The sequence below is a fragment of the Sciurus vulgaris genome (genome assembly GCF_902686455.1).
Source record: "Sciurus vulgaris genome assembly, chromosome: 1".
Lineage (NCBI taxonomy): Eukaryota > Metazoa > Chordata > Mammalia > Rodentia > Sciuridae > Sciurus > Sciurus vulgaris.
In genome coordinates this window covers 1,162,111-1,174,895 of record NC_136461.1, presented here as the reverse complement: position 1 = coordinate 1,174,895, position 12,785 = coordinate 1,162,111, and the positions used below count along the sequence as shown (strand labels likewise).

The 12,785-nt window shown below is 61.5% G+C and overlaps 1 protein-coding gene across 7 annotated transcripts in view; it reads left to right on the top strand.

Annotated features, from left to right (window-relative positions):
* Positions 1-12,514, top strand: part of MORN1 (MORN repeat containing 1) — a 48,176-nt gene extending 35,662 nt beyond the window's left edge. For 3 of the 7 annotated variants that reach the window (XM_079149688.1, XM_079149682.1, XM_079149680.1), the window contains 2 exons: positions 9,760-9,803; positions 12,172-12,513. In XM_079149688.1, the coding sequence (XP_079005814.1) occupies positions 9,760-9,803; positions 12,172-12,362 (235 nt within the window). In that variant the 3' untranslated portion in view covers positions 12,363-12,513. Of the gene's footprint in view, positions 1-9,759; positions 9,804-10,859; positions 11,166-12,171 lie in introns of those variants that run through there. The other 4 variants (XM_079149686.1, XM_079149683.1, XM_079149685.1 and 1 more) reach the window with 3 other exon arrangements.
* The last annotated feature ends 271 nt before the right edge of the window (positions 12,515-12,785 follow it).

The window sequence follows — 12,785 nt, the reverse complement described above, 5'->3', positions numbered from 1 at the left end:
GCGAGCGCCTCCTCGGGAGCCGGGGACTGCGTCGCCGTAGCCGCGCCCCAGGGCAGGGCAGGGCCGGGCGCGGGCCCGAGGAGGTCTTCCGGGGGAGGCCGCGGAGCACGGGGGCGGCAGTGCGGCCTGGCCGCTGCCGCCGTCGCAGCTCCGGCGATCCGCTTGCGCATCGCCGACGCCAGGGGGCGTGGGGCGAGCCGGGACCTGGAGGCTGGCAAGTGTTGGCGAGCTGACAAGCCTTTGATGCCCTGGGAGGCGGCGCTGCGACGGGAGCCGCTCCAGCGGGGGTGCGTCCCGTGCGCTCTGAGTCACGTTTGTGAAGCTCAGGCGAAGACGAAGCTCGTTCCGCACAGCTGAAGCACCGACAGGAAAACAGCCAAGATCCGGCCAGTGTGGCGCTCCTGTCCGCCCAGCCTCCTCCCGGGAGCCCGCGCAGCGCCTCCGCTTTGGCCTGCAGCTGAGGGTGGCTGGAGCCGGCTTGTCCCGGCCAGAGGCTGCTGCTGCCTGCTTCCTCCCGGGAAGCGAGGGGCCCAGCCTGTCCTCCCGCCTGCCCACCAGGGGCTTCCAGGGTCCGGAAACTAAACATCCGCATACGGGGGTTATTGTGACCCCAGAAAGATGGGGCAGCAGAATCAGACTTCCCTGTTTTAAAATGATGCCCCACGCTTGAATGCGCTTGTGACTGGCAGTCTCCCCGCCCCCTACCCCCCGTTGCTCCCAGTCCCCACATTTCCCCCAACCTCAGGGGTTCCTGGGGATGTGGGTCCTGCCCCGCTGCCCAGGGTGAGGCTGCTTTTCCCTGGGAGCCTCTCCCCGTGGAGGGATGGTGTTTTCTGGGTATAGAAATCCTGGAGAGATTTTTTAATCTTGAGTTCTCCCAGAGTTGTTCTGCTCTCCTGGGGAGGTGGCCAGCTGTGAGGTGCCCCCCTGGCGCCCTGGTGTGGCTTCAGGTTGAAGATGCCCCTGAACGTTCCCATACCAGTTCCCCAGACCTCCATTCCAGCCCCCCATTCCCTCAGGTCCACTTACTGCACACTGATCTGGAGACCCCTTCCAGGCTCCCTAGCTCTGTCCCCTGGAGGCCACTCCGTTTCTGTGGGTGCTTGTTAGACAGCCAGCCTAAGGAGGCACAGGGCAGCCTCAGGCCAGGGCCTCCCCAGCCCTGTTCCCAGAGCCTCCTGCACCCCCACCAGGCCTCGCTCTGATCTGGGCACCAGCCCCCTGCAGCAGCTCCAGCCCGAGGACCCCACCTTGCAGAGGTCAGGAAGCCATCCTCTGAGCAGCCCAGCCTGGGTCCAAAGGCAGACACAAGCACCTTCAGAAGCCACCTCCAGTCTGCACATGAGAAACCTAGGAGGTGCTGGAGGGGTCACTTCTACGGCAGGGTGTGCAAAGGGCTTGCTGCCCACCAACGGCCAGGCAGGGGCTGAGGAGTGAGTGCTTCCGACACTGTCCCGGGGCAGGACCCCTGTTGGTGTGGGAGGGAAGCCAGGCCGGGGCCTCCACTGTCCTCAGGACTCAACGCTCACCAGTAGGGTCTTGAGCTGGGATTCTGCCACCAGTGCCCAGAGACCCTCACCTTCACTGCCCCGGCACCTCTGACCCCACACCAGGTGCAGCTGCCGGCGCCCTCTCCCTCCTGCTCATCACTGCACTTCTGCCCAGAATGTTCCTGCCACCCCACCCAACACATGACCTCCCCTTTCCAGCTTACTGCCCCAGTTTCTGGAGGAGACCCCTTTCCTGGCTCTGCCAGGGGCCCCTAGATGGCAATGATGGGGACCCCCCTTTCCATTGTGTGGAGTGAGGTCCTCTGGGGAATTAGGCCTGCAGGGCCAGAGACCCCTGTGCAGCCCAGCCAGGCCAGTCACCACGCCTGGGGTCGCAGTTCATGAGCATGCCCACCTCTCTCCCTCCTTCCTTCTCTGGTCTGACTCCATTGAAGAGGGAGGTCTGTGGAGGGAAATGTGGGTGTGGAGGGGAACAGGGGACAGGGCAGCCCGGTGGCCTCACCCTGTGGCAATAAATGGAGCTCAGACCCAAACCCACCCCCAGGGACACAGTCCCACAGCCCAAGGAGCCCAACGGCCATGGCTCTGTCCCTCTGGTGTCCCCAGAGCCACTGCCGTGATGGTCTCCTTCCTGTCTTGCTGGTGTCTGCGCCTCCACTGGTCTGCCTAAGCTGAGAGGCTGTAACAAACCGTTAGAAATGTGTCTCCTGCTTGGGAATCTCAGTCGGCAAGCCCTTGGCTCCATCCAGTTGCACAAGTTGGGGACAACTTCACCAGGTGATGCGAGGCAAGCATATGTGTGAGGCTTCCACGTGGGGACACTGTGCAGGGCTGGGTGAGACACCCCACAAATCTTGCAGGCAAAGGTCAACCAGTCTGTGTGCCACCTGGAAACCTGTCCATCCTTAGAGCGGAAACTCGGTTTCCAGTGGCCTGGGTTGGGCTGTCAGACCTGGTGGGCTCCAGCATTGTCCCCTAAGTGGCCACTGGGAGTGGTCGGCCCAGTGGCAGCCTGCCTGGCATTTGGCATCACTGGGAAAAGGCCAGCAGGGCATGGGAGTCCTGTCCTCCTGTCTCTCCCAGGAGTTTGAGGTTGGCGGTGGAACAAGACCAGGTGGCTGCCATCCTCTGTGGGGAGCCAGGCGGGGCCAGGACAGGTGGTCCTCACTCTGCTGCTGGTGTCCAGCAACAGTGAGCTGAGGTAGCCAGGCTGAAGCTGCACAGGGGACTCATCTGGCCCTCATAACTACAGTGCCCTCCCTTGCTGCTCTGTAGACAGGAGCCACCCTCAGCACCCAAAGGGCCACTGGGGAGGGGCGGGCCGCTCACAGCCCCCTGCCCATGCTCACCTGCTGGGAATTCTGGGACACCCTAGCAGGCCTCACTTATGGCTCCCCGAAGCAACTTGGCCCACATCAGCAGCTGTCACTGTATCAGAAGGTTTCAAACAGTAGGAGGGAGTCAGAGGAGCCCCTGCACCACCCAAGAGTGACAGGGACACATCAGCCTGAAACTGCAGAGGAGCAGCTGGTTCTGAGTCACCAAGGAGGCCGAGTGCTGGAGAAATCCTGGCCTCCGCCTCACCTCCAGCACGCTTCTGTAATCTCTCCTTGGCTAAGAAAATTGCCTTTGCCTTCCTAAATCAGGGGTCTCAGTGGAGGTAAGAGAGGCAGAGGGTCCCACAATCACCATGCCCCACTGTGGGCACAGTGTGGGCACAGAGGCCAGTGCCAGGCTTGCCAGCCCAGCCCCACCTGCAGCCACGTGTGAAAGCTGCCGGGCCTGGTCACCGTTGCTGTGTGCAAGACAGCCTGAAAGGCAGGATCCTTGCAGCAAGGGCCCCTCGTGGACAGGCAAGTGCAGAGGGTCTGGACCCATCCACTCGGAGACCACGAGCACCCTGGCTCCTGCTGCTGCTCCTGCCTCTGATGAGATCGGGGCCATCCCAGGCCTCACGGTGCGTCCAGGCCTGCCAGGACCATGGCTGCCCGACCTGGAGAGCTGCTGTAGCCTGAGGGGCGTCCCAGGCTGAGGGAAGGGCTGCTCTGTGTCCTCAGAGTCCAGCCCTGAGCTGCTGCCTCTCCAAGCTCTCTGTGTTGGTGACGGGCGAGGGGAACTGGGCGCTCCCTGGACGGTGGGTGGAGGCTCCAGCAGACCAGGCTGCCTGCTTCCCTGGGAGGGACGCATTTCCTTCGAGGGCCCCTTGCTGCATTCCTGCGGACACATTCCAGGCCCATTACGGAATTTCACAACACAACCAAGAGCTGTCTCCCCGAGTGACGTGAAACTGTGTCCGCTGCAGAAGATGGACTCGATTTAATGAGTGTGGCCGTGAATTCGTCCAGCGCACACAGAAATTCCGAAGAACGGCTTAGCTCTGCATGCATTTTCCCCAGAAATCCTAATTGCGAGCTTTGTGATCGAAAAATGCATCTGCCTGCAAGTCCATGGGCCCAGACGTGGTCCAGTCAGCCCTGCGATGTACCGGAGAAGCTAGCTGTGGGTGACCTTGGGTGTAGTTGCTCCTTGGCGGCTCTTAGTAGAGGGCCAGCTCGCCTGGTGCCCCACACACACTGGAGGCCAACAGAACCCCTCCCCCTCCCCGGCTCAGAGAAAAATGGGTTTAATTAAGACTTCCGTGATTAGTCATTTAATCAGTCATTAGGCCAACACAGATGGAGTCAATTAATTTTTTTTTTACTTGAAAAGATGATGTTTGCCAGCCTGCACAGCCCCTCTGAGCTGGCCAAGGGTGACCATGCGCGTCTATCTCCAGCCTTCCGTTCCCCTTCGAAGGCTGTCCGCACTCCTGAGGGGGAACGGACACCAGGGTCCTGGGCTCCCACCTACCCCAGCCTAGAGATGCAGGTTGGTGGCCAGCTGCTCCCTCAGTCAGCATGAAGAAGCCACACCACCAGGACAGCCCCAAAGTGGCCTCCAGCTGGCCACAGGACACCAACCCCCAGGGACGCTTTGGGTAGGAACCTAGTCAACCACTAGGGCGGCCAGACTGGGGGATCTGGAATAGGATGGGCGCAGGGTTGTGCTGAGGCCTTTCTTTAAGCATGTGCCCTGGTCAGTGTGCCATGACCAGCAAGGTAGGCCCAGCCATGAAGCAGCCATGCAGTTGGAACCACGGAACAGGCCAGACGCACATGAGCCTGCAACCCTGAGCGGACCATCACAGAGCCCAGCCTCCTGCCGAGCACAGCGAGGGTGTGCAGACCCCGTGGAGGAAGACCCTGGGATGTGGGCTCTGCAGTGCCCTCTGGGCTCAGTGAGCAGCCCTCATCCCGCCTATGAGCACAGCAGGTATTGCGATGGCCACAGGCTCTACCTCCCACAGAGCCCTCAGCCTCCCAGGATGTGACTTCTGCAAAGCACCTGCCAGGAGGCCACAGGCCCTGCTCGCCTGGTGGGGCGTGAGTGCCAGGCGCTCTCACGGGCACCTTGCCCCTCTGCATCCCACGCAGGTCCAGTGGGAGCCCTGGAACAGGTGCTTTCCAACGACTCTAGAGCGGACCCAAAGTGACCTGCAGGATAAGGCCACGGAGCCCACAGGCCCTGCCCAGTCCTGCCAGCCGCCCCTGCAGCTCACCTCCATGTCCTGTCCCTGGTTCCTCTGCATGTGCTCAGGGACATGGGCAGGGATGAGCCCCTGCTGCTGAGGCCTCCAGGGAGCTGAGTTCAGGCCTGGCCCAGGGAGGCTGGGGGTCAGGCACCCAGGAGATGAAGAGGGACTGGCAGACCTGAGGACATCAGGGCCTCGTCAGAGCTAAAGGGGAGTTACAAAGGGCAACCTCAGGGGCTGTGGAACTGGGGCCCCAAGGTCACCACGGTCACATGGCCTCTGCTGCCTGAGCCCCCACCCCATGGAGTCGAGGGACAACGTAGGAGAGGGCCTGGGCTCTTCACTTCTCCAGACACTGAAGGACAGAAAGTGAGCCCTGTCCCGTCCAAGCAGCAATGATAAGCCGAAGCAGGTGTGAGGGCCAGGCGGGAGCAGCCGGACCTGCGGCTTGCCCACACCAGGCGCCCTGGGCCCCGCTGGAAGAGCAGCCCCACAGCAGGTGGAGGGGTTCAGGGGCGGCAGCCTCAGCCCTTCCCAGGCCACCATTGCAGGTCTTCCAAATAGGGCCACTGAGGTGCATAGCCTGCTGGGGACAGGGCGCTAGTGGCTCTGGGTGGTCCCTGTCCCAGGGCTCCAGGCCCAGAGGTCATCAGACCACTGTCTCTGTTGCCTGGAAATCAGCCACAGAAACACGGGGGCTGCCCTGCGCTGCACTGAGGCCCTGGTGAGGGTGGGGGCTCAGAAGTGCCCTGGGCAGAGCACAGGTGTCCTCCCTGCAGGAGGAGCTGGAGGCCAATGAGGCCTTGTCTCTGGGAAGGAGGCTGCTGCTCACCCAGGCCTTGGCTCCGAAGGCTCCGGTTCCTAGGGCTGCTAGGAGGCGGTGGCCATCTCTAACTTGGCCCCAAGCCAGGGCCCTGCTGCACTCTGGCAATTAACCGACTGTTCTAATTTTGGAACTTTTTGTGGACTCTTCCTGGGGCTGCAGAAAGCCTGGGGGCGCAGTCCCAGGAGAGCAGACTGGAGCACCCTCCGGCTTCAGCTAGGCTGCCCGCCTCAAGCTAGCCATTCTTCCCCATTCCCGTCCCCTTGGGCTTTTTTTTTTTTTTTTTTTTTTTTTTTTTTTGTTCTGGGGATCGAACCACCAAACCACATTCCCCTTTTTAAAAATATTTTATTTAGAGACAGGGTCACGCTGAGTTGTGAGTGCCTTGCTAAGTTGCTGAGGCTGGCTTTGAACTCTCAATCCTCCTGCCTCAGCCTCCTGAGCTGTTAGGCTTATAGGCATGGCCACCTCACCTGGCTCCCCATCGACTTTTTCTTTCCTTTTAATATTTTTAGTTGTAGAGGGACACCATATCTTTATTTCATTCATTTATTTTCACATGGTGCTGAGGATCAGACCCAGTGCCTCGCACGTGCTAGGTGAGTGTCGACCACTGAGCCCCAGCCTCAGAGGTCCCCTTTGGCTTCCGACTTATGCAGTGTCCTGTAAGGGGCTCTGTAAACCCCCAAAGAGCCTGGGGCAGGTGCTCCTGTGCCTTATCCCAGGTCTGCCTGAACACCACTGGCTCCTGGCTCCAACTGCTTAGGTGGTTTCTTCTCTGGATGTCCAGATGCTGGTCTGCTCCAAGGAGAGGACCCCTAAACCTCACACCCCTGTGTCAACCGTGCCCTGGCCTGGCAGTAAGGATGCCTCTGGAAGACTGGTCTCAGGCCTCGCTGTCCAGCCCCTGGCAAGGTCGGGCACTGTGCCTGCACAGGGAGAATGTCCCTGTAACACAGGCTGGTAAACCGGCAGCAGCAAGGGTTGGCCAGGCCTGCCAAGTGGAGCTGCACACCCCAGCCTTGGCACCAGGGTGCTAGCTTAGGACATCTGGGCTGGGAAACAGAGGGAGTGTGGAGATGGCTCCATTCCTGTGCCTGACTCCGGTGGGCCCAGGGGAGAGCATAGGTCAGCTCCTGCATGAAAGCAAGCTGCAGAGGTCAGGAGCATGCCACCTGAGAAGACCAGAGGATCTGGGAACGAGGCAGAGCGCTGGACCTGAGTGTGCTGGGCTCTGGAGCAGCAGGAGCTGCCGCAGTAGCTTGGAATAACCAGCCCACCTTAAACACCACCCAACAGGCCTCGCAGGCAAGATCCAAAGGGTTGTGTGAGCTCTAAGGAATTCCCGACCTCAGGAATGCTTGCAGGAGACCAGAGACCTCCAGCACTCTGCAAGGAACGGTCAGCAACATCTGGCGTGGGATCCAAGATCACCACGCCAGTGAAGAGCGAGACCACTGAGGAGCGAAAAACAAGCATAACTGGCCCGGAAAGGAGGTGGAGAGGAGAGGACAGCTGGAAAGGGGCGGGGCAGGCCCAGAGGAGCTGCCGAGGACGAGAACCTGCACCTCCCAGGTGGGGACACCTGGAGGGATGAGCGACTTCTTGGCAAGGGGATCAGGAACCCGGAGAGCCTCACACCCCCAAGAGATGAGCACGCCTGAGGCCCAGCGACCCACAATGCTGGAGGGCGGTGGGGGCAGAAAAAGATTGAAAGAAACAATAGCCAGGCTTTTTAATTGGGGCAAATTTTTTTCGAATTTGATGAAAACTGAAAACTCGAAGATCCAAGAACCCCCAGAAGCTGCAAGCACAAGAACGTGAAGAAAGAAAGGAGGGGTCATGCATGCCAGGGCCCTGGACCTGGAGCTCTGAGCTCACCCTCGGACGCCAGCCCTGCCCCAGGCTGCACCTGGATGGCCTCGGCAAGCCTTCTGCTCCTGCGGACTCCGGATGTCTGGTTCTGACCACTGCTGCCTCCTGAAGGCCAGCCAGGCCTGCACACACAGCTAGTGCCCCTTGCTGTCGGGGTCAGCCGGACCCCCACCCCACACTGCTCGACCCACCGCACTGCCCTGTGCTTTCTGGGGCCCAGCCTTCCAGGTCTCCGCAGAAACCAGCCTCGGGTCTGACCACATGTCTCCCACGCTGCTGCCCGTTGATCGGCGCCTCCATGGGCTCCCCGCCCCCGCCCCGCGCTGTCCTGGCTCTGCCTTGGCGTTCTCCAAGCCCTGGGGGTGCTTTAAAGACTCTCAGGATTCTTGTAACCCCGTTTATTTCTCTTAACGCTGGCAGCCTGACAGACTCTGGTTATTCTTAGTGCTGAATTATGTGTCTCCCTTCCCCTCCGCGCCCGCCCTTCACCATCTCTAACACGGCTCCTGGGCCCAGCAGAGGCCCATTTTTCCCCCACTCAAAATGAAGTAATTTTAAAATCTTTTGTCTTTAATTTTTTATCACCCGAACCATGCACACGGCATGTAAGTTCACTGAGGGTCGAAACCTGGCCAGTCACTGAGCCCTGGTGCTCTCCTCCAGCTCTGTGTTGGCCATTGGCCACCTCGGGGCCATGAGTGACAGGAAGTCACTGGCCTCAGAGGGCAGGGTGGAGGAGGAGGCCAGAAACCCAGCTGCAGGGCTCCCCAGGTCCACTTGCACAGGGCCTTCAGGACACAGCCCAGCCGATGCATAGGCCCTCAATCGGATCATAAAGCTGGACTCCTGCCAGGGGTCCTGGCCAGTCAGCCCCGTCCTCTCACAGAAGGCAGGAGAGGCCAAGCACTCAGCCAAGGGACAGATGCTGACCACACTACCTGAGGGCTCTGCTGGCCACACTTCCTCCCCTGAAGATAACCCCAATCCAACCAGCTGGTCCTCGGGTGCTGCCCAGGTAGGCGGGACAAACCCCTCACTCGCTGCAGAGCAGAAAGCTGAGTGGGCCAGCACGGCCGCACACCTGAACCCCGGAACTCAGGAGGCCGAGGCAGGAGGACAGAGTTCCAGGCGGAGACCCTGCCTCAAAACAAGTAAATAAGAAGGCCTGGGGATGCAGCTCGGTGTCGTGCAGCCTGGTCAACCCCAGGACCACAAAAGGAGGAGAATCAGCCCGAGGGGGCAGGATTGCTGGAGCTCCCTCCGCTGAGCTGGGGCTTGGATCCACAGTCCGTCTTGGGCACAGGCTGCACCCACCTCAGGGCCCGGCAGAGGTGGCCAGCAGTGAGGCCGTGTCCTCAGTCACAGCCACCTCCAGCCCCAGGCAGGAGCACCCGGCTCCACCTGCCAACTCTCCTCCCCAGCTCAGGAGGCTCCAGGGTACTGGCCTGTGTCCCTCAAGAGCACAGGTGGGTGCTTCAGCCCATCAGCACCAGCTGCCTGGGGCAACACCTGCCCCAGGACTCCCACCCCCCACGCTTCCCGCAGGCTGGGCCTCGCTGGCCCAGGCGCTGGCTCTGCAGAACACGCTCTGCACTGCCCCAAGCCTCCTCAGTTCTGTGGGAAGCAGAGCTGGCCCTGGACACACACTCACTCTGCTGCCCAGCGACCCAGGGTTGTCAGGAAATAGACAAAGGTTCATTCACGGAGGCCCACAGTCCACGGGGCGGAGCCAGGCCACAGTCTGCACAGGGATTCTCTCCAGGAGTGGACACCACAGCAGTGGTCATAGGGCTGAAGGCAGAGGTGGAACTCAGAACAGCAGGGCACACTGTGCCTGCCCAGTGGCCTGTGGAGATGGCGGATCTCCGTTTTCATGGGCCCTCATCACCCCCACCCCAGTTGCTGGCCCCGCCTTGGATGGATTCTGCTCAAAGGGGCCTGGGAAGGACACTCAGGGACCCCTCCTCTTCTCCCTGCAGGCCTGAAGAGACCTCAGCAGAGCTGGCGGCAGAGGCGCACCCAGGTAGGGAGCAGCGGTGGCCCACCGTCAGGCCCACTGCCGTTCATGCACATCTGGAGAGACGGGCACGACCGCAACAGGTGCCCCTCCAGCCAGCCCCTGGCAGTGCACACTGGGACTGCCGGGGCCCCAGGGCTGGGAGACGGAGCCTGGGCGGGGAGGAGCTCGGGCTGCTGGGAAAGGGCACTGGGCCCAGGAGGATTTGCAGGTGGGTAAGGCAGCAGCAGTTGATGAGTGTTCCCTTCCCGGAAGGGAAGGGCGCCACAGTGGGAGCCATCTCACCATCGCAGGAGGAGGGCTGCCAAGGTGGTGGCCACACTGGGCTGCAGTGAGGCCAATGCAGGCTGGACTGGCAGGTCCAGGAAGTCAGGGTGGGCTCATCGCAGGTCCTTGTGGACGCCAGCTCCCCCAGCACCAACACTCCTGACCCGACACCCCCTAGGGCAGAGCAAGGGTGTGAGCCAGCCTTGGCCAGAGCGCTTTGGGCCCAGTGGCCCCTGCAGAGTAGTTTTAGGCCTGGGCTCCAGAGGGAGCCTGGACCTCAGCCCCACCTCTGTGCCAGGGTCCCCAGACCCAGAGAGCCAAAGGCCTGTAGCTTCCTCAGGATGATAACGACGTCTTCACTAGACACATCTTCAGTCCCTCAGGGTGGTGGGCATGAGGCAGCTGACCTGCGTCCCTCAGCAAAAGGGTGCCTCTCTGTCCGCCTGGACAACAAAAATGACTGCCACCCTGCATCTCCAGGACTAGGTCAGCAGGCTAGCAGGCTTCAAGGCCCAGCCCCACCTCTCACAGACTTGGGCAGCCTGAGAAATGGACTCCTCACATAGCTAGGACTTGCTGGCAGGTCCCTGGGTCAGGTAAGAGGGCCACACCCGGAGAGTGCTAACGCTGGGAGAAGAACCAGAGTCCGGGCAGGGTCCCCGGCTGTCCCCACAGCAGCACTCACAGTCCACTGCTGAGCCAACAGCAGCTCTGGTGGAGTCCAGGTGTGTGGCTGGCTCCTGGAGGAACACACGGAAGCTGGGGGACAGTACCCTGCTCTCTTCCTTCCCCTAGAGCTGCAGGCCTGGGAGAAGGGTCACTGCAGACCCTAGGACTGGTCTCCAGAGCTGCGGCAGCTCCGGGGGTGAGGATGCACTTCGGGGCCATGCAGGGTAGAGCCAGGTGACAGGAGACCCTGGCCTCAGTACATGTCCACCATCAGAGCCCCTCCCGGCAGCCTCTTCCATCTGACGGAAACAGTTCTCAGCAGTGGGGTCAGATCAGGCCTGCAGCCTGGGTTCCCCAGCCGCTGCCCTGCTGAGCTCACCCTGGCTCCACAGCCAGCCGCCCTGGCCACGGCTGGCGCAGCTGCGTGTTCTTGGGAACGCCTAGAGACAGGCTGCTTGGGAACACCCTGGCCCGCTGGGGAGGCTGACCTGCCGCTGGCCCCCACTGCAGAACGTGGCCCTCCCCAGGCAGCCCAGCCCCAGCCTGCAGCCCCCAGGCCTGTGGCTTTTTCTAACTCAGGATGGAGCAGATGCCCCTAGCCCCGAGGCCCACTCTTCCTGCCCCAGGAATGTGCAGGCGTCCCCAGCCCCCGCCTGGCCGCTGAGGATAGCTGCCCGTTTTCCAGGCCTGGCGTCTGGAATGTCGATCTGCTCTGCGGTGGGAGCGACTCCTGCCCGTTTCAGCTGTGGCCACATTCCTGATGTGAGCCGGGCCAGCCTGGGGAGCTTTTCCCCGCTCCGGTGCCAGCCCCAGCGGGCTCGGGGGAGGGGGAGAGACCGTTTCCATGGCAATCTCCCTTTTTGTTATTTCTTATTTTCTTTTTTATGGTTTCTCCAACTTTGAAGCTCTCCAGACAGTTTACAGACTGCAGAAAGGAAAAGTCGTTTTCCTGGTTGGGAGCCCCCGCAGGGCAGCCCTCGGGCTCCAGCAGCGTCCTGGCTGGCCCCTTTCCCATGTCGGGCTGGGCTGGGGGCTTCTAAACCGAGCACACACACCATGCCTTCAGAGATCCAGCTGTCCGCAGACATTTTAGAGGAACTCAGTTACTTTCCTCCTGAAAAAGTAGGAAAATATTTCCAGGAGAATCGCTCGGCCACATGGCCAGTTAGCTACAGGCGGGTCCCCAGGGCCAGGGCCCGAGGGCTGTCTCTCATCTGCTCTTTTCCAGTGTCATCCGCTGACCACCCAGGAGGGTGGCAGCTTGGTCCTGGGGTCCCAGTGCCCAGGAGGCCTGGAGCCCCAGGTGGGTGCTGGGCAGGGTCCTGAAAAAAGGGTGGGCGGTGTAGATGACCGGTTGAGGGGCCTAGGACAGGGTGGCAGGAGCCTGGGCCACAGTGTCCGCCAGGGGCCTGAGGCCCAGCCCATCCATTCCTTGTAGGGGAGTACGTGATCATGATCCATGATGTGACCACCCCTCCGTTCCTGGGCCGCCCACTGCCCACCGCCTTCAAACACCTGCGGGTCCTGGCAAAGGGGACTGGCCAGAGGCCCCGTGTCCCTGAAGAAGGCACCAGAGCCTTCAGCCAGAGGCAAGCCCCATGGACACACTCAAGAACTCCAGCGCCCTAGGGGTCACCTTCGTCTCGAATGCAAGTTAATGCTGCATCCCCGGGGCCCATCCCCCACGTCCCCAAGTGGCCTGAGCAGCCTGGGAGTGGAGGGCTGTCCCACAAGAGCCCCACGGCCACTGGCTTCAATAAAGCACTTAACACCAGCTTCTGAGTGGTATGTGCACGGGGCCCCTCCCCATGAGCGCACGCGGGCAGACCCAGCGCTGAACTGGGACATCAAGGGGTCCCACGGGACGCGAGGGGGCGCATCTCTGCACCCCGTAGCTGGGGCCTGCATGGTGTGGCCAACGCTCTTCGAGGCCTGCACACCTGCCCCACCCAGGTGTACTCAGGCCAGAGTGGCCCGGCCAGGCGGCAATGTATCTGGGCACCACCTGCCAGTGACAAAGACAGGGTTGTCCAGGGATTTCACAACTGCCTC